Source organism: Vombatus ursinus, unplaced genomic scaffold, assembly GCF_900497805.2.
Source record: "Vombatus ursinus unplaced genomic scaffold, bare-nosed wombat genome assembly UNPS02009173.1, whole genome shotgun sequence".
NCBI lineage: Eukaryota > Metazoa > Chordata > Mammalia > Diprotodontia > Vombatidae > Vombatus > Vombatus ursinus.
The window spans coordinates 9,936,488-9,956,913 of NW_020948951.1; the positions used below are offsets into that span (position 1 = coordinate 9,936,488).

The 20,426-nt window shown below is 39.2% G+C and overlaps 1 protein-coding gene across 1 annotated transcript in view; it reads right to left on the bottom strand.

The window, feature by feature from the left end:
- Positions 1-20,426, bottom strand: part of SUGP1 (SURP and G-patch domain containing 1) — a 47,569-nt gene that overhangs the window by 26,341 nt on the left and 802 nt on the right. The window contains exons 2-7 of the mRNA XM_027850816.1: positions 10,776-10,947; positions 7,377-7,480; positions 4,170-4,397; positions 2,825-2,948; positions 2,469-2,572; positions 1,350-1,473 (exon numbers count right to left, since the gene is read on the bottom strand). Coding sequence (XP_027706617.1) covers positions 1,350-1,473; positions 2,469-2,572; positions 2,825-2,948; positions 4,170-4,397; positions 7,377-7,480; positions 10,776-10,947 — 856 coding nt within the window. The remainder of the gene's footprint in view (positions 1-1,349; positions 1,474-2,468; positions 2,573-2,824; positions 2,949-4,169; positions 4,398-7,376; positions 7,481-10,775; positions 10,948-20,426) is intronic.

Consider the following 20,426-nt stretch of genomic DNA (forward strand, 5'->3'; position numbering starts at 1 on the left):
AGGGTCTTACCTGGGTCACAAGTGCACAAGTGGCAAGTGCACCATAAAAGACTTACCATAAATGTAGGTCTTTATAGCCTATGGTCATTTGAAGCTAAAAACCTAGAAAGGTTAGGCTGCACAGGACTTTCTGTCCCAATAATAAACAAGTCTGCCCATGAGCAAGGAGGAGAGTGGGAATGGAGGTTTCTAGATACAGGCATCAAATAATTCCACAGGAATACTGACCATTAGCAAATGATGGAAAGGCAGGGTTTGGTGATAGTATAATAATAATACCACCTGGTGTTGATATAACACTTTAACATCTGCAAAGTGCTGTACACAAATAATTTCATTTGATCTTCACAACCCTGTGAGGTCAGAGCTAGGAGAATTTATTATTCCCATTTTGCAGATCTGGAACCTGAGGCTGAAAGAGATTAAATGACTTAGCCAGGGTCACACAGCTAGTAAGTGTCTGAGATGAGATTTTAATTCATGTCTTCCTGAGGCAGCTAGGTGGCGCAGTGGATAGAGCACCAGCCCTGAAGTCAGGAGGACCTGAGTTCATATCCGGCCTCAGACCAAACACTTGACACTTACTAGCTGTGTGACCCTGGGCAAGTCACTTATCCCCAATTGCCTAAAAAAAAAGAAAATAATAATTAATTCACGTCTTCCTGACTTCAAGTCCAGCACTCTATCCTCTGCACCAGACTGCCCTCTTGATGTGGGTCAGGACAAGATTACATGAGCTACACCCATATAAATAACACTGGATATGCATCAAAGCAATGTTATACAAGGGTAAATTTTTATACATTAGCCTGGACGGAGGACAGACCCAGGAATAACACTGTAAAAGACAGCGAATTTCTATCTTGAACTACTTAGGAAATACAGGAGAGACACAGCACAGAAGGTCAGCATAATTTTATGGAAAGAATACTCAATTTGGAGTTGAAACCTGGGTTTGAATCCTGGCTCTAACACTATCTATATAATCACAAGCAACTAAGAAATGTCTCTGGGTCTCAGTTTCCTCATCTCCAAAATGGGGATAAGAATGCTCCCACACTACCTACAAACAAGACTGTTGCAAGGAAAGTGTCGTGTAACCCTACCAGTACTATATAAATGTGAATTGCTTTATTATATTATTGTTATATCAAGACCAGAAGTGCCATATGCTATACAGTGGCAGCTGGGGGCCTGGAAGGGCAACTTCATTAAACCCAGTTATCTATTTATATCCTCAAGCAAAAACAACACTTTTGCAGACAGTATACATCAGCAGCATTACAGTCAATTGAATCCTGAGGGCTCTTTCTTCCCATGAATGTTAACTGCAATCATTCTCATCTCACCTGAATGCATGGTTTTCCCTGTTGTTCTGCAAGGCAATTGTTTCCACTTCTGGACCCCCGTCAGCTATAAACCTGGCCAGCTTCTCAGCAAAAGTCTTGGTCTCTTCATCCTCTGGGGGTGAAACTTTAAGCAGGCTGTCAGTACTGGGTTCAACTCACCACACCCAACAGTCAAAAGCCTAATATGTTCTAAGAACCCCAAGGGCAAGAGGAGGGGTTTATTGGGGGAATGATACAAAGAAAAACAGGCAAACGGTAATCAGGTTACTTCACTGGGAACAAATTGTGGTGTTTACTAGTCTGACTGCTCTGAATGACCCCTGACCAAGAATTTAAACCACATATATATCTTTGGACTGGAACATGGACTTTCTCTTTTGGAATCCAGGTTTGCATCCTGCATTCAGGACAAGCTGGAATTTGAGAGAGACATTCTGTGTTCAGACAGATGCTTAGTTTAACACACCACTTGTGGGGCTTGTCTAGGCTAGGCCCAGGGCAATAGAATTAGAAAGAAATACAGGTTTGCCCTTCTGATAGCTTCTCTATCAATTTTTGTTGGGTGTGCTTCTCATTCTTACCTGTGGGAGAAGGTTGCTACAGGAGCCCTATACTGAGTAGGAGTAATAAGGGGAAGGAATGTGGAAATTAAAGAGCAATTGGCTCTTTGTGGGAATCTCCTTAAAAAACTATTTCTGCTCAACCCTCAATTTTTTTCCCATTGCCCTACAGTAGTTTATCATTCACTGAAATATTAGTCCATTTAAAATATGATGACCACTTAAAATTTTTCAGTTTTCATTTGAAATTTACTGCATTGAAATCTTAAAAATTCATTTCAATTCCCCCCACATTTATATTCTGAGAAAGAGATGGCACTTCTAAGCTTCAGTGTACATTGAAAATTGGCATCTTAACCTTAAAACACCTTTTGTATTCACAGCTGAGCTTCTGCTACTCGGGAAAGAATGAAGCTGCTGCTCTTCTCAACTGGTCTGCATGGTGATGCTTCAATACTAACTCTGCAGGCTATCACCCTTGCTATGGCCCGTTCAGACCCAACACAAGGGAAAGCATTTCTGACCCTCTGCAGTGGGATTCAGCAGCACCCTCCTCTACCTTTTTGAGAAGACGGTGTCTGGGCATTCTGGTTTTCCTTTTTCATCTCTGCCACTTTCTTTCTGTAGTACAGGAATTCTCTGCTATTCTTATCATGCAAAAATCTGGAAGGATGGTCAGAAAAAGTCATGCAATGTGTTACTCTGACAATTTAATTATAAAGCTTCTGATGGTTACATTTCTAAAGGGAATAAATAGGCATCTTAATGTAATATAAGCTGAGAGGCATCACACCTGACTGCTGGCAGCTCTTTCAATGAAAGTTTCATCAATGAGTCACACTCTCAAGGCTTCATACCTTAACACTAGAAGTTAATAAGCTGATTAAAAAATAAATTAAGCACAGATGTACTCACGAAAATGCAGGGTTATCCTTGTAGTCCTCCATAGCAACCTTTTCTAATTCAGGGCCTCCTTCTGCCACAAACCTGGCCAATTTCTCTACCACTTTCCGGGTCTCCGCATCCTCTGGGGGTAAAACTTTAAGCAGGCTGTCAGTACTGGGGTTCAATTCATACACCCAACAGTCAACAGGCACATTATTTCTAAGAACCACAACAACAGACAAGAATGGGATGGGGGAGGGAGGGAAGAAGAGGGATGAAATGGGGGCGGTAATCCTAGTATGATGTACAAATTACCAGTGACTGACTGCTGGGGGCTGGGATGTAATTCTGAACAATCTCATGAAATGTACTGGAAGGGAAAAAGCTAAATCCATCTAGGTCACTGCCAGAAAGTGAGTATCCAGAATAGACACTAACATACCCTCAATACAACCTTCAATGAGTAAATTGTTATTCCTTGGAGTAGGGGGGAAGGAGTGTGTATGGAACTTGCAGTGTAATTAAATCAGAACCTAATAACTAGCTTTCACCTTCCTATTAAGATTAAATGACGATCTCTAAATCCAGAGTGGTACCAATGCACCAATGCAGGATATATCTGACATTACCGCATGTCCTTTCTAAGGAACATCCCTCTCTCGAAGTTTTCCCTTCCTAGAGTACAAACAAGCTCCTGCAGCCAAATGACAGTCCTGACTTCTCTTCCCGCCTCTTCCCAAAGCAGACTTAAAATCAGTACAAGGTACTGAAGTGAAAGTGCCAGGGACCAACCTTATTATTTTCCCCCAGGACAAGAACAGTAAGAGTAACACACACTTCCTCTACCATTCTACCCACATGGATCCTTGGTCAAATCTGGATGGAAGACCCCAGGAAGTTTCCAGGACTCATTCAGAGACCTAAACGAGTGAATCAAATGGACTCAACATGGGGCTGGGGGAATGGGAGCGAATAAGAATTAGGAATCCATTTAGTTTGATCTGCAAAGGACCTTAGAAAAGGAAACACATTTTACACAGGTAGAAACAGGTTCAGAGAGGGCCAAGGACTTGCCCAAGGTCTCATGATCAGTTAGTGACAAAGCTAGCACACAGAATTCAAGTCTCCTGACTCCTAGTTCGGGGCTCCTTCCACTTTAACATGGTGTCTTCCATTATATAAAGTTTCCTTTATCTTATACAAAAAGATGAGAAACACTAGGATCCCTTCTCTTAGGCAAAACACACTTGTCATTCACCCAAAAGATGGTGCCTACTGGAAATCTAGGTTTGTTCAGTGTTCCCACTCCTTCTGCTATTGAATAGGCCAGTTTATAAGAAAACATGAGGGGTTGAGGGGGAAGCACTACACTTACTTTTAATTTCCAACCACTGCTCATAATCCTCCTCGTCATCATCATCTGGAGACTGGAAGACACTCAGGCGGTTAGCCACAGGGCTCTGCTTGGCATGAGAGTAGTTCTTTACTTGACTGAAAGGGTTGCTCACTCCCAGGCTGGGTCTCTTTCCAATCAAGATTGGTCTTTTCCCAGTGCTTGAGGTAGAGACATTAGAGGGAGCACAGGCAGAACTTGGAGAAGCATCTTGGAAGGAAAGAAGAGCAATGACAACAACAAAAGAAGACATAACATTTACTGGAGGCAGCAGCCACTGCCCCAAATTACAGAGCTGGACGGGACCTTGAGAAGGTATCTAGCCTGTTACCATGCCTTCAAGTACTGTCACACATAAGGATCCTTAGAGATGTGCATGCCTGTTCTAGATTTACAGAGAAGATTCCAAAACTTAGCATTTCCATTTCAAGAACAACCTTTTCAAATGGAAAGTTTTTCTAAAACTCTTCTGTCCTAAATATTTCCTATTCCACTTTAAAATCATTTTTCCCCCAGTGGCAAGATTTAGTCAAACCTAAGTTACCATGTTAACAATCAACAGGAATTTATTTTCGAATCAAACCAACCTATTTGACATACAGAGTAGAAAATAAGATGAAAAATATTCTGCTTTATTTGGAACTATGCCCCAAAAATTACTAAATTGAGCATATATCCTTTGATCCAGCCATACCACTACTGGCATAAACATTCAGTGATGGCAAAGAACTGGAAAGTAAGAGGCTGCCCACAACTTGGCCAAAGGTTGAACAAGTTATAGTAAGTAAATGTAAAGGAATGCTAGTGTAATGTAAAAAATGAGGAAAGGAACAATTTACTTATAGAGGTTTATAGAAAAAGGTTATAGAAAACTTAAGTTATACAAGCTTAAGAGAAACCAGGGAAGACTTTTATGAATTAATATAGAATAAAATGAGCAAAACCAGGAGAACAATTCATACTAGAATAAAACTATAGAAGTGAAAAAATTCTGAAAGATTTAAGAACTCTGATTAACCTAATGATCAACCATTTTTCCAGACTCACCTCCTAACAGAGACTAGTATGCAGAATGAGACACAGTTTTGGACATGACCAATATGGGAATTTGTTCTGCTTGACTATGCTTATTTGTTATAAAGATTTTGTTTTTCTTTTTGGTGAGAAGAAAGGGTGAAACAGATATATGGAAGAGAGAGAAAATAAATGCTCATTAACTTTTTAAAAATAAAATTTAATTTAAAAAAAACAGAAAAAAGTCTGCTTTTCTCTACTCTCTTTCTGTTATTACATTAATGTGAACACTTAACAGCCTGACTTCTGCTGTAGGTACTAAGTGTCAGTGAAAAAGACAGATATAATCAGAAAGGGAAAAGAGGAAGAAGATAGAAGGGGTAACTAACATACAAATTATAAATCATAGGATTTTAGATTTGGAAGGGACCTTTAGAATGTTAATTCAATCCCTTAATTTTTCAAATAAGTAAATTTATGAGCATAGAGGGGGAAGGAATTCCTCAAGGTCATATAGATAAGTGGCAAAACCAAGATCTGATCCCATTTTCTGACTTCAAATCCATTGTTCATTAAATATACACTGCTGCCTCCTGGCTACTACATCAGACTGAAACAACACTGACGTCTGAAAAAAGTAGTGTGATGTAATGAGAACTTGGAATAGGAGATTTATATTTAAGTGGTGCCCATAACATCAATTTATCTCATGGCTGTGGGCAAGTTATTCCACCTCTGAGACTCAGTTTTCTCCTATATAAAATTGGAATACCCACCTCACAAGAGTGTTGTGAAGATCAGATGAGATAACACTGTGTAATTTACTGCTATCATTATTATTATTAGGATATTGTATTAATTTGTATTAATGCCAAATATTAGAATGCCAAAACAAGCCTCTTAATTCCAAATAAAATATAGTGGTGAGGACTCTACACTTAAGCTCTTTTTCCAAAAGCAGGCTTTAAAGAGATGTTTGTTAAAAATAAACAGCTTTGACCTTGGATTGCATCAAAATGGAGGCTAATCCAGATTAATGTCACTAATGCATGGCTTTGATGAAGTCACTTCACTGTTCAAAAGCTTTCAGTGGTTCTCTATTGGCTACCAAATAGAGCTCCAACTTTTTAACCTGAAATCCAAGCCCACCAAATGTGGTTATCTGGTTCCAAACTTATCATTACATCCTTAAATTGCACTATTCCCCCTCATACAAATAATCCAGTCACAATGAAGCAGGCCCTGCCCCACCCCACCCTAAAAAGACATGGTTTTTACAGACTTTGTCTAGTTACCTCAATACCCGAAAAGTACTCTTCCCTGTCCCTGCCCACTGACCTCTGCTATCTCTCAAAGACCACCCTCCATGAGGCCTTGCCTAATCTCTTTAGCACCTTGATTCAAAATTAGGCATAATCTTTCCTGTCTCTCTAATCTTATAGCACTTTTTCTTCCTTTTACTTACTATTCTGTGAAAGATCTAGACCTGTGATTTTCTTGGATTAAGGACTTTCTGGTGAAGAAGCTCCAGCCACCAACACAAATCTCAGTAATATATAGTCTGAGTTACCTGAGGCACTGAGGGGTTGTGACTTGCTGATGGTCACACAACTAGTACAAGCCAGAGGCAGGACTTGAACCCTTCGGTTCCTGACTTCAAGATCAGTTCTTTGTCCTCTATAAAAGTGGCTGTCAAAGTTCAGTGGAGGGACCTCTAAGGGTCTCCAAGACCCTTTCAGGAAGTTTGCAAGGTTAAAACTATTTTCATAATAAGACTAAGATGTTTTCATTCCTAATATGATAACTAGTGATAGAGATTACTCATTTTTTTTAAAAAGCTCTTTAGGGCATTTTCAATTTTTGAGAGTGTAAAAGGGTCCTGGAGTTGGCAAAGTTTGTGAATCTCTGCCCTATGCCATGCTGCCTCTTCTTAAATATTTACTGCTTTCCAATTTTTATTATATTTACCTGTATACGTCTCATATATTTAGTGAAACTCTAAGATTCTTAACACATTTCTGATTTCTGTACCTTTCCCAGAATCAGCATATAGTAGAACTTAACAAATGTCTGTTGAATGCTGAATAATTGAGTGAATGCCTGAGGCATGGTTCAAGAGATTTTAAAACCAAAGTTCCCAGAGTCCTCTAGGCTCCTAGGTTGAAATGAACTTACCTGTGCAGGATCTTTCCTTTTGCAGCTTCAGAAACTGCTGCAGGAAGCTGCCATCATTGGCAAACTTGTTAGAAACAGAAGCAGCATTTGGTGCACTTGCAATTCTAAGCCCAAAACAAAAGGAATGGATATCAGATGACAAAAAACAAGATTTTTTTTAAATTAAAAAAAAAAACAACCCACTAGGAAACCTGCTAAGTTTTAGGCCAGATAAGCAAAGAATGACAATCATCAAGCTTTTATGAAGCACCTACAAATGTGCTAGGTCCTATGCTAAGCAGCAAGGATACAAATACAAAAGTGAGTGAGACAATCCTTGTTCTCAAGGAGCTGACATTCTGCTTGGGGAAATATAAAATGTTCACTTATAAATACAAGGATATATACAAAATAAACAGTGATTTGGGGGAGAGGCACTAACAACGGGGGGAACCAGGAAGGAGTGACACTTCAATGGAGCTTTCCAGGGAGCCAGGGCTTCCAAGAGGCAGAGGTAAAGAAAGGCAGCACCCAGAGCATGGGGGGCAGCCTATCATAAAGGCAAGGATCAGGAAAATGAAATATACTGCATAGCAAGGAGGTCAGTTTGGCTGGAGTTTTGAATATGTGAGAAGTAATGTATGATCAGCCTGGTTAGACAGACTACAGCCAGATTGTGAAAGCCTTTCAATGACAAAAGAGGTATCAGTATTAGCTTAGTCATATTTTATCAAAGTGCTATTACTTTAACAGTGATGTGGAAGATGGTTCAGGAAGGAGAGGCACACAAATTTAGAGACTATTGCATAGTCTAGGCAGGAAGAAATGATGGCCTGAATTAGGATGGTTGCAGTGGGAGCAGAAATTGATAAACACAGATTTAGAGCTAGAAGAGGCCTAAGAAGCCATAGAGTTAAATTCCTGCCTTTTACAGAAGAAGAAACAGAGGAACTGAGAGATGAAGGGACTGATCTAGGATACCCAGCTAGAAGGCACCCGAGGTAGGACATGAACCCAAGTACATAAACTACAAGTACAGGACCCTATCCATGATACCACGCTCTGAGATGCCGAGGGGGATGGATAGACAAACCTTGATAATTGAGGTTTTGGGGTGGGAAGTAGTGAAAGTAAAATGCTAGAGGGAATGATAACAATTTTCATCCTGTCAATGCCAAAAATGGATTCCATTTAGCTCAGTGACAATCACTTTGCTTAACTGCTCCTAACAGGTATGGGACTCCCTCAGTGCTTTTACCGAATGTGAAACAAAACTTTAAGATCCAGAGCATTCTGTAGTTTGAAGGAACCAAGGCGAACACAGAATGTGAACACTGGAAGAGATCTGGGACCACAGAATGTTAAGAGCTAATGGGTAATCCTAGAATAAGAGCCTTTGAGCTAGAAGGAACTGAAAGATCATTTCAATCAAGCCCCTTCATTTTACAAACAAAACAACTGAGGTTTAGAAAGCTGAAGAAACATCAACAGGGCTCCTACAGCTGTTTAGTGGAAGAACTGGGCCTTGAACTCAGGTCTTCTCATTCTAATTCAGTGCCCTTTTCCCTATACCACACCAGCTTACCTCTCCCTTCACAAAGTGGGTTTAGAAGGGGCTATTTATATTCATAACCACCTAGATATAAGCTAGGCTTAACTGAAAGAAAAATATTTGTCAAATAATCTTTAAAAATTTCAATTATTGGGGCAGCTAGGTGGTACAGTGGATAGAGCACCAGCTCTGAAGTCTGGAGGGCCTGAGTTCAAATCCAGCCTCAGATATTTGACACTAACTAACTGTGTAACTCTGGCCAAGTTACTTAACCCGACTGCCTAGCAAAAAAACAAAACAAAATTTCAATTATTTGCCAACTACCTGGTACCATCAATTTGCTTCTCATTGAGGAGTCAGCTGGTACCACCTGTTTTTGTATGGGCAAAGGAGCTAAGAATGGTTATTGGCCACTGACACCTACTCTAGATGTAAATTGCCATTGGAATTGGAAAAGTAGAGAGGCAATTGTAAAGAAGTTACTGTTTTCTTATCAGAAACAAACGCTTAATAAATCTAATTGTTTTTTGTCTAGACCTGTGATTTAATTAGCATACAGAACCTAGTGTGGAAACTCCTCCTACCAATGCAGATCAGTAACTTGTCTGTGACATTTGGTCTTAGCTGCCAGGAGCAGTGAGAAGTTATATGATTTGTCCATGATCAAACAGCTGGATTTAAACCTACCTCTTGCTGATCCTAAGGATCACACTCTTTTTCATCAAACTATAAATCCACTACTTTGCCAACTTACTATCAATCACACTGTAATCTACTCTTGATGCTCTTTAGTGGGATACTCTTGCTACTGTAAGCAAACTCTTGCTTGGCACATCGAAATTGTGAAGCTTTGGGTCTACTGATGGTGATTAAATCGAATATCAAGTTTCAATCTGATGTAATTTTTTTTTTTTTTTTAGAAGATGAGTTTGGTCCAGTAATATGATCAAAAGAAACACACATACACACTCTTCATCAATATTTCTGGCTAGCTAAGACCAGGCCTCATCTTTTTGAGTTAGATCTTTCATTATGATTTGCCTGTTTTGACCAATCAGAGCTGAAATCATTGAGAAATATCTTTCCAGACATCCAGACATATCTTGTAATGTCCCACCCCCATGCCTTACAGTCTATAGTATATACTATACATTGTAGCTAATTTGGACTATTATTTGTTCCTCTGCTTGTACTATTTTTGTGTGTGCCTGGAACGACTCTTCCCTTAGCTGTTTGATGAAGTCTCTATTTAATCAGTCAATAAGCATTTATTAAGTGCTTATTATGTTCCAGGAACTGTGCTAAGTACTGGGAAGAAAGCTAAAAGTAAAACAGTTCGTGCCCTCATGTAGCTTGCACTCTAAGGAGGGGAAGGAGAGAGGAGACAACATGCACTTCTATGTATAAATATTACATATACATAATATAAAAAAAACTAATATAAGGTAGCTTGGGGTTAGCACTATCAGCTTCACATCAAAGGTAGTGCTTGAGCTAAGTTTCAAAGGAAATCAGGGCCCAATTCACATGACCACTTCCTCCATTAAACTTTCTCCAATACTCCCCCCACCCCATTCAAGCTTTCTTGCCTTCCTCAAATTCCTCACTTTCCCTGGTCCTTTCCTTTGCCCTATTCCTTGTATCACAGTTGACTGTGAAATATTTTTCCTCTCTATTAGGCTGTAGGCTCTGCAAGACCAGAGAGACCAGGCTCTGTTTCCTTTCTTTGTATTTTGTGCACAGAATTTCCATACAGCCAGTGCTTAATAAACATTTGCTGAATGAATCTGATTACTAATTAAGACCTTGTCTGGCAGACAACAATCCTGACATATTGTGAACATAAAAGCTCTCAAGGATATACTCACTCCCTGGGTGGTGGGGGCTGGGGAGTGGCCACGTGACTCTGTTTGGCTTGTTGCTCCATTTTGGCCTCAATTTCCCGCTTCTTCTGAGCAATCAGTTCCTCTTGATGAAGAATATTCATGTTCATCTTCCCAGATTTAGGTGGTGCAATTCCAAACCACCTGTTGGCTTTTCCTGCAGAGGCAAAACACAAGACCATCAGAAATCATCCAACAGTCTTATGCAGTTTAAACAGGCAACAAGGATATGAAAAGGAGAAAACAAGGCTCCTTCCTAAAAGAGTTTACAATCTAGCTAGAAAATCATCTAAACAAACAATGCCTATACTATACATCTTACGGTATTCTGCTAGGCACTGGAAGATATGAAAATAACTGATAGTCTCTTGTCCTCATAAAGCTCATACTCTAGTAGGAAGATACGATGCATACACAAATAATAAAGTAAAGTGATCCATGATCAGTACATCAGAGGTAAATCATATGCTATGGGAATTTTCAGGTGGGAAGAAGCATTAATAACAAGGACAGGGGAAGGCTTAATGAAAGAGAAGGAAGGCTTCAAGGAAGGCAAAGGATAGATAAGATCTGAACAAGTGAAAAATCAGAGCAGATGAAGTGGGATGAAAGTTGGGCATTCCAGGTACAGCGAAGTGGGGCAAATCGAAAGCAAAGGCAGGAAGGCGGGTAAGGAGTATGGCAACCAGTACAATCTGGCTGAAGCATAAAGTAAGAAGGGTAGAGTATGATAGAAGACTGGAAATAGGGTGCTGTCAGACTATGGAAGATCTTAAATGCTAGGCTAAGGAGTCTGAGGTGGGTCATAAGGAATCACTGAAAGCAACACGATTGGTGATTGGACTAGATGGTCTCCAATCTACAATGAGTCTGGCTGAGAAGAGCACACATTTCATTACAGTATGTAAGTGCATAATTAAGTTCAAGGAAAGATGACTCTGCAGAATTAAGTGACCAGAAGACTCCAAACTGATGGGATATGAGCCAGGCCTTGTAATTAGCTATCATCTATTTTAATTTACTTTTTTTGTCTCCCCTCGCCAAGGAAAATGTAAGTTTTTTGAGGGCAAGAACTATTATCATTTATGTCTTTGTATCTCCAGTGCACAGTACAGTGCCTGGCACATAGTAAGTGCTTCCCCTCCCAGTTCTGCTTCTGAATTTCCAGCTATCAAAACCACACCTCAGCTACTGTCTCATGCTAGAGTTTCCCTCACTGCCCCCAAACATCCAACAACCTCTGTGACCTTCTTACCCTGAAATATTCTTCTGCCAGCTTGGTCCCTTCCTCTCACTGGTGAGTTTTTCCTGAGGCTTCCATTTTGTGGAAAGTCCCAGGCCAGCCAACCTTCATTTTCCACCTACTCCTCTCTTTTGTGTGCTGTCTTTTCCCATTAAATGTAAGCTCCTCAAGGGTAGGAACCATCTCTTTTTTTGCTTGTATTTGTATCCCTAGCATTTAGTACAGTGGCTGACACATACTAAGCACTAAATAAGTGCTTTTTGCCTAACTTTACCTTACCTAGCTTAATAAATGTTGGTTGAATCGAATGGAATAAGCTAAGCAGAGAACAGAGAACATTCCAGGCAAAGAGAACAGCATAAGTAAAGACTCAGAGGGGCAGGAATGTGCATGAACTGAGAAACTCTGAATAGGCCAATTTGCCTGAAGCACATATTCATGTACACAGATACGGCTGTTCGGAATATCATGCAGGGTTTTGATGCCAATCAATGAGCACTTATTAAGTGCCCTGTGCCAGGCACCATCACTACAAAGGCAAAAAATGAAACTAGTCTCTGCCTTCAAGAAGCTTACATTCTATTAAAGGAAACTAGCACATACATATATAGATAGTCACATAAAATTCAACAGGAAGGAGGGGTACCCCACTAGCAGCTGATGAAATTAGGACAGGGTTCATGTAGAAGGTAGTACTTGAGTTGAGGAATTCTAGAAAACGAGAGTAAAAAGGGAGTACATTCCTAGCAAGTGAAACAGACACTGAAAAGGTAAAGAGATAGGAAATGGAGTATTGAATCTGAGTAGTAAGAAAGATGGTTTTACTGAACCACAGAAAGCAGGAAAAGGGGTCATGTGTAAGGTAAACTGAAGCCAGACTGTGAAGAGCTTTAAATTTCTTCTCAAAGGTAAAAGGGAGCCACTGGAATTCACTGAGTAAAGGAAGAACATGGTGAGACCTCCTCTTTAGGAAAAGCACTTTGGCAGCTGTGTGTAGGGTGGCTTCTGAGGAGTCTCAAGACCTAAGGGAGGTAGAACTATTGCAAGAGCCCAGGCAAAAAATGAAGAGGGCCTGAATTCAGGCAACAGATATGTGGGTGCATAGTAGAAGATGAATGCCAGACATTTTATGGAAGCAGAATGACAAGATTTAGCAAATGAATGAATATGCAGAACGAGCAAAAGGAGCTGAAAATGACATTGAGGTTGTGAACCTAGAAAGATGGTGGTGCCCTTGACAGTAACTGGAAAGTTTTGTAAAAAGGGTAGGTTGATGAGTTCTGCTTGACATGTTGAACTTAAGATGCTTATGAGACATTCAGTTTAAAAAATCCAATAGGCAGCTGGAGTTCAGGTGAGAGACTAGAACTGGATATGTAGATAAGCAAGACAAATAATAATTAAACTATTAAGGTCACCATGTGAGAATGTAGAGAGAGAAGAGGGCCCAAACAGGGCCTTGGAGGACAGCCACAGTTAAGAAGAATGATAAAGAAGAGCTAGCAGAGAAGAACCAAGAGAATAGCATATCCAGGAGGAGAAGATGGTCAACAGTGTCAGATGCTGACAGATACTAAAGGATGACAACTGAGAAAAGACCACTAGACTTGGTAATTAAAAATTAAATAAGTGAATAAGCATTACTCAAAAGAACCACAAACAAGGCACAACCACATGTGAAAGAATGTGCCAAAAACATTAATAAGAGAAATGCAAATAAAAACTCTGAGGTTTTATTTCATACCCAGCAAATTAACAAAGATGACAAATGACATATATAGTGACTGCTGGAGGGGCTATGGATAAACAGGCACACTAATGTGCTGTTGGTGAAGCTGTGAATCAGACCTACCACTTTGGAAGGCAGTCTGGAATCTGGACAAGAAAGTAACAGAAATGTAAATACCTCTGACCCAGAGATTCCACGGCTAGGCATATACCCAAGGAAGTCAATGATAAAAAGAAAGGCCTCATAGACACCAAAATATTTATAGAAGCACTTTTTGTAGTAGCAAAGTAGATACCAATCAAATGATAAACAGCTGAACAAGCTGGGATATAAAAATGTGATGGAATATATTACTGTGTTGTAATAAATGAATAATAATGAATATAGAAGCAAAGGAAAACATCAATGCAAAATGAAGTAAAGAGAACTAGGGAAAAATGCAAAATGACATCAACATAAATGGAAAAAATAGCAAGCAACTATGAATACTGTGAAATTACAATGACAAAATATCATAAGGCAAATCACAGGTCAGGAACATACAAAGCTCAGTTCAGGATGACAAAGATCAGACAACTCTGACTGAACTGAAAGCTTGCAGGTCCCCAGCCTGAGTGGTCCCTAAAACTCCCTGAAAACTAGAATGAACCAAACTGAAGCCAATGACACCATAAGACAATAAGAAATATTCAAAGTCAAAAGACTGAAAAAACACTGCATCTCACAGCAAAAACAACTGACCAGGAAAGCAGATCAAAGAGATCTAATCGAAGAATCACTGGACTACCTGAATACCATAATGGGGGGGGGGGGGGAAGAGACTAAAAATCTTGTGGAACCATAAATAAGATCACACAAGCAACATTTAGCAGCCACCACTACAAAAAAGTAGAGAGTTTGCAATATGTCATTGCATAAAGTCATAGACACAGGCTTACAGTCAAGAATTACTTACCCAGCAAAACCATAATCCTACTAGGACAAAAATGTACCTTTAATGAAACAGGATTTCCAAGTACTCACGATGGAAAGTCCAGAGCACTTCAAAGTGCAAACACAAGAGTCATGAGAAACTTTAAAAAGGTAAATATAAATGAACAATGATAAGGGATTAAACAAAGATTAACTATTTACATTACAAAGTGGAGAAATGATACTATCCACCAACTGGGGAATAGCTGATCAAGTTATGGTATATAAAAGTGTTGGAATACAATCTATTTCATGGTAAGAAACGATGAAGAGGATGGTTTCAGGGAATCCTGCTAAGATTTGTATGAACTGATGCAGAGTCAAATGAGTAGAACTAGGAGAACAATTTATGTAGTGACAACAATAATGCAAAGACAAAAAACTGAAAGATTTAGTAACTGATCAGAGTAGTGATCAACAATTCCAAAAGATTCATGACAAAACGTGCTACCCATCTCCAGATGGAGAGGTGAAGCACTCAGAGTACAGAATGAGACAAAAAACATTTTTTTTAACATGGCTAATGTGGAATTTTTTTTTAACTTGACAATTATGTAACAGGTATTTTGTTTTTCTATCTCACTGGGAGGGGAGGTGGGAGAGAAAGGTGGTAAAATTTTGCTGATTGAAAAAAATTTAATTTTAAAAATTAACAATAAAAAAGTTAAATTGCAAAAGATTGAGGTGTGAGAGGAGGGGAAGAGAAGGTATAAGTAAATACAGTTTTTTCTAAGTGATAATGGTTTAAACTCAAGAGGGGTGAAAGCATGAGTACAGACAGCTTTTTCTAGATAATGAGGGTCTGGACTAGAGTGGTGGCAGGAAGAAAGAAAAGGAAGGGATACGTAGAGCCAAGAGACACCGGGAAAAAATAAATCTTCAGGATTTGGTGACTGAAACAATATAGGTATCAAGGAAGAGGTGAAAGTCAAAGTTCATTCCAAGATTCTGGGCTAGATGTAGAATAATGGTGATACTACCACCAAAAAAAAAGGAGGTTCAGGGAAGGTGAAAGAGGAATCAAACCTAGAGGTAAAAACAATAATTTACCTCTCATAATAGCTCCAAGACACATTCTATAGAGCACTGTAGGTGTCCTCCATGACACTGATTTCAGAAAGTTAAGGATATGACATTTCCCTTCAGCAAAATTCAATTTATCAAATATATTTGTCCTTTCAGATTGTACTTCAAATATTAATTAAATGCTTGCCACATGCAAAGCACTATCATAGGTACAAAGCACACAGAAATGCTTACAAAGAGTTGTACTTGATGTTTTCTAAAGTCCCTTCCAGTATTAAGTTCTCTGATTTAATAAAAAGACATCTACTCCCCCCCACACACAGAATAAAGTACAAAGGAAAGGACCAAATAAAATGCTAGTAAAAATTTGATGAGGGAAGAATCACTTTCAAAGGATTCAAAGATAGAAAGGACCTTAGAGATCTCCTAGCATAACCCAAACAAACAAACTGGGGGCCAAAGACATTACATGACTTGACCAGGGTCACATGACTGGTATTCAACCCCAGGTTAACTTGAGCTCCAAATCCAACAGTGTTCTTTCCACTGCACTACAATGCCTCGGGAGAGGCTGAGGAAGGGACAGAATCAAAGAAGACATCGAGGAGGAAGGGATCCCTTAGTTTCACCTTAAAAGAATGGACTGAAAGAAAAAATCGCATAGAAAATCCTCTGTAACTTTTTCCTCTCTTTACCAGTCTTCTTACACCTTAGACTGTCCCTTGTGGAAATGGAGGTGAATGCAGAAATGACCAAAATCCTATCTATAATATCTGTGTCAATCAGTATGACATGTAATGATTATACTAACAATTTAGACTTGTTGGAGCTTCCTTACTTTCCAGGGGACCCTATTGGAAAGCTGAGGTTGCAGAGGTCAAGAAGAGAACTGGGAACAGATAACAGTCAATTTGGATGAGCAGCAACTACACACAGGGAAGCAGTATGAGATCAGGCTGGAAAAGTAGCTTGGAGTCAGCTTATGAAACACCTTAAATGAGTTTATACTTTATTTCTTTAAGCAATGAAGAGCAAAGAGCCATTGAAGGTTTTTATGTTAAAAAAAAAGTGTCATGAACAGAATGATACATAAAGACTGACTGAAGAAAAGATATAATGAAGACAGAAGATAAGTTTGATTATTACAGTAATACAAATGGAAAGAGAAGAGCTACTGAATAAGAGCTGTTCAGAGGTAACTGAGAAGAGGCACTGGATGCAAGATCTTATTGCTTTTCAAAGAAGTTTTATTATACTAAAACAACCTTTTTAAAAGTAGAGGCACTCCTAGCTCTAGTTTAGAAATAGTTACCTTCAAAATCAACTCCCTGTCCCATCTGGCTCTGTAACACTGTTCTTTCTATGCACTCTGCTTTTCTGGATTACTAAACTGAAGAGCTAAGGGCCAGGGAAGAGACCCACAACATTTACTTTTTAAGTTAAAAACTTCCACTGCCCTAAACAGTGATTGCTTTTGGAAACATTTTTTTAAAGTCACCAAATTTTTAACAGAAATTTTCTTTTTTGAAAATGAAAACTGTATTGATATCTTTTGTTTTAACACCACTTACATTTCCCAATCTATCCTTCACTCTTTCCCTGAGAGTCATTTCCTATAACAAAGAATATAAAAGAGGGAGAAAAAAAAACTAGTTGAGTAAAACTAACACATTTTTAAAGTCTGATATTATCAACAGTATTCCACAACTACAGCCCCCTCCCCTTACAAAGAAAAAAAGGAGTATGTGTCTTTTCATTTCTCTTTGGACAATTAAGACTTTCACTGAGGAAAGCATATACTTCTAGAATACGAGATGGAATCAATCATGAAGCTTAGAAGACATCCAGTCCAGTCTCCTACTCCAACTAGATTAGACATAGGAACACAGATTTGGAGATGAAAAAGGACCTTGGAAGTCACCTAGTCCAAACCATTCATTTTAAAGTGGAGTGTGAGAAAATTGAGGAAAGAGAAGCTGACTTGTCCAAGGTCACACAGATAATAACAGTGACAGAAGCCAGGTTTTAAACTCACGTCTCCTGTCTCCAAATATAGCTCTCTTTCCATGATACCATAATACCTCATCCCTGCATAAGGCAAGAAATTAATATTTCCTCTGATCTCTACTACATTGATTCTACAATGTAATTGGTTTTATGTAATATTGATTTTTCATAATGGTTAGCACCTGCCTAAACTCAAATGTGTGATCTCTCCCACTTAGAGGCTGACTGAAAGGGAATAACGTGATTACTCCTAAACCCTGGGACATTTATTTGCTTTCTAACTAGTTTAACCTGGTACTTGTTTGTTGTCTATAAACAACCGCCCAGCTTTAGCTGGACCCCCTTCCTAAAGACAATTCTTCAGTCCTTGAAGGTCCCTGAGAAATTAGGTGTGGTTTGATCTCCTCCAAGGGGACAACTAACAGAATGATTTCAGTGGTTCTGATTTTCTAGTCAAGATTATAAGAGGCAGTTGAGTCCCATAAAGTAATTAACATTTCTTTATTGTCAGTGAGGAGTTGTGATCAACCACACCTGAAGGCCAACCCGCTTGCCCCCAGCTACACTGGATACAGCTGCCCAACTATAGCGACAACAAAAACGGTCTTTTTTCTTCTCATGAATGTCTCTGACTTGACTGAGGGGCCCAGTCTGCCCAAGTTTATTAACAGTAGCATCGTTAATAAACTTATCTTCCTCAGAGAAAATGCATATCAGTTTGCCTTTATTGCATTTTATTCACCACACCTCACAAGCCATCACTGTTTTTACTTAAATTATCAGCTAAGAGGAGCTCAATGTCTAACAAGACAGCCTCCAATCCTTCCTCTACAAAGCTGCAAAGTGATATCCCTAAAAGCAACGTCACCTGTTTAAAAAGCTCCAATAGCTCACTTCTTGGGGCAGCTAGGTGGCACAGTAGATACAGTGCCTGGTCAGGAAGATCCATTTTCCTAAGTTCAAATCTGGCTTCAGACTCTTATTAGCTGAGTGACCCTGGCCAAATCACTGAAATCTTTGCCTCAGTTTCCTAATTTGTAAAATGAGCTGGAGAAGGAAATGGCAAACCACTCAAGTATCTTTGCCAAGAAAATACCCAAATGGGGTCATGAAGAGTCAAATGACTGAAAAACAAGCTCACTTCTTCCTTACAGAATCAATACAAATGTCTCTGTTGGATATTTGAAGTCTTTAACAATCAAGCTTCAGCCTGCCTTTCCAGGCTCATTATAGGGCATTCCAAGTAGTTTAAAAGCTAAATAAATAAATAAATTCTGTCCCGTGTTTTGTTCCTTCCACTTCTGGGCTGATGACCCAACTGACAGACTCAGACTTTTAGCAGGCCCATATTGTCTAGCCTAAGGACAAGAACTGAGGAAATAAATTTTGGGGGGAATGGAGAGGAGTGGAGAGAAGATTTAAAAGTCACCTGAGAGCAAAGGATTTTCAGAGCTGGAAAGGAACTTAGAGGTTATTTAGGCCAAACCACTCTCATTTTTACAAATGATTCTTGAGGTTAAGTGACTTACCCAAGGTCACAAGTAAGCAGCAGAACTTGTTTTAAAAAACTCACATCTCCTGAATCCAAATCCAATACTCTTTCCATTGCACCCATTGCCTCCAAACCAAGATGATTCATGACTCCAATACATTAACTCAGTTATTGACCATGGGCAAGTCACAAATCTTTAAAGCTTCAATTTTCTCTATAAAGTGGGGGACATTAACATTTCCTATCTCAGCTGGGTGTTGTAAGTTAAAAAACTTTGTGAACATTCAACACTACAAAAATGTAAACCTTAGGCACTGATCACCAAAATAAAACACATTTACAAAGACTTCAAAAAAGACCTACAACACACTGAATAGATTTTCCTATTCAAAATATGTGGGAGTATATAAACAATCACACAGTTTGAGAAAAGGTAGATATGATACAATCTGTACTATTAGTGGAATGAATTACGCATGCTGAAGTACTGTGTAGAAGAGCATTAGTTTGGAAAATAATTATCTCCAAGTAGTTTGAGTTGAACTACCCCTCAAAGGGCTCTACTAACAAGGGAACTGGAACCTGTGACCATCTCTTTTGCTGCCTTTTAGATACTTGTACCTGTGTTGGAGGAGAGAGGATCTCCTTTCCTGCTTGGCACAGAAATAGTATTAGCAGCTCACATTTACATAGTGCAACAAAGTTTACAAATCACAACCACAGCTGACATTTGTGTGGCACTCTAAAGTTTACAAAATACTCATCATACGTTATCATGTTTGGGCCTCTCAACAACTGTTTATAATATTTACTATAGATGTTGGAAAAGTTAAGTGACTAGCCCATAATCACACAACTAAAAAGTGTCAAAGTATTTGCCTCACAACAACCTTGACAGGAGGTACATATTCCCATTTCACAGATTAAGAAATTGAAGCTAAAAAGTAGCGATAGTACTGGAATGCCTTTGGTCACAAATACAGGAAGTATTAGAGCCAATATTTGGAAGAAACACAAGCTTTCTGATTCCAAATTCCAGTGCTCTTCCCACTACATCACGATGGCAGAAAACCACCTTGCTCTTCCACGGCTACATGACTTTAGACAAGTCAGTTCCCTCTCTTTGGGCAGGGGGCAGGGCAAGATTCAATTCAATCCAATCCAACA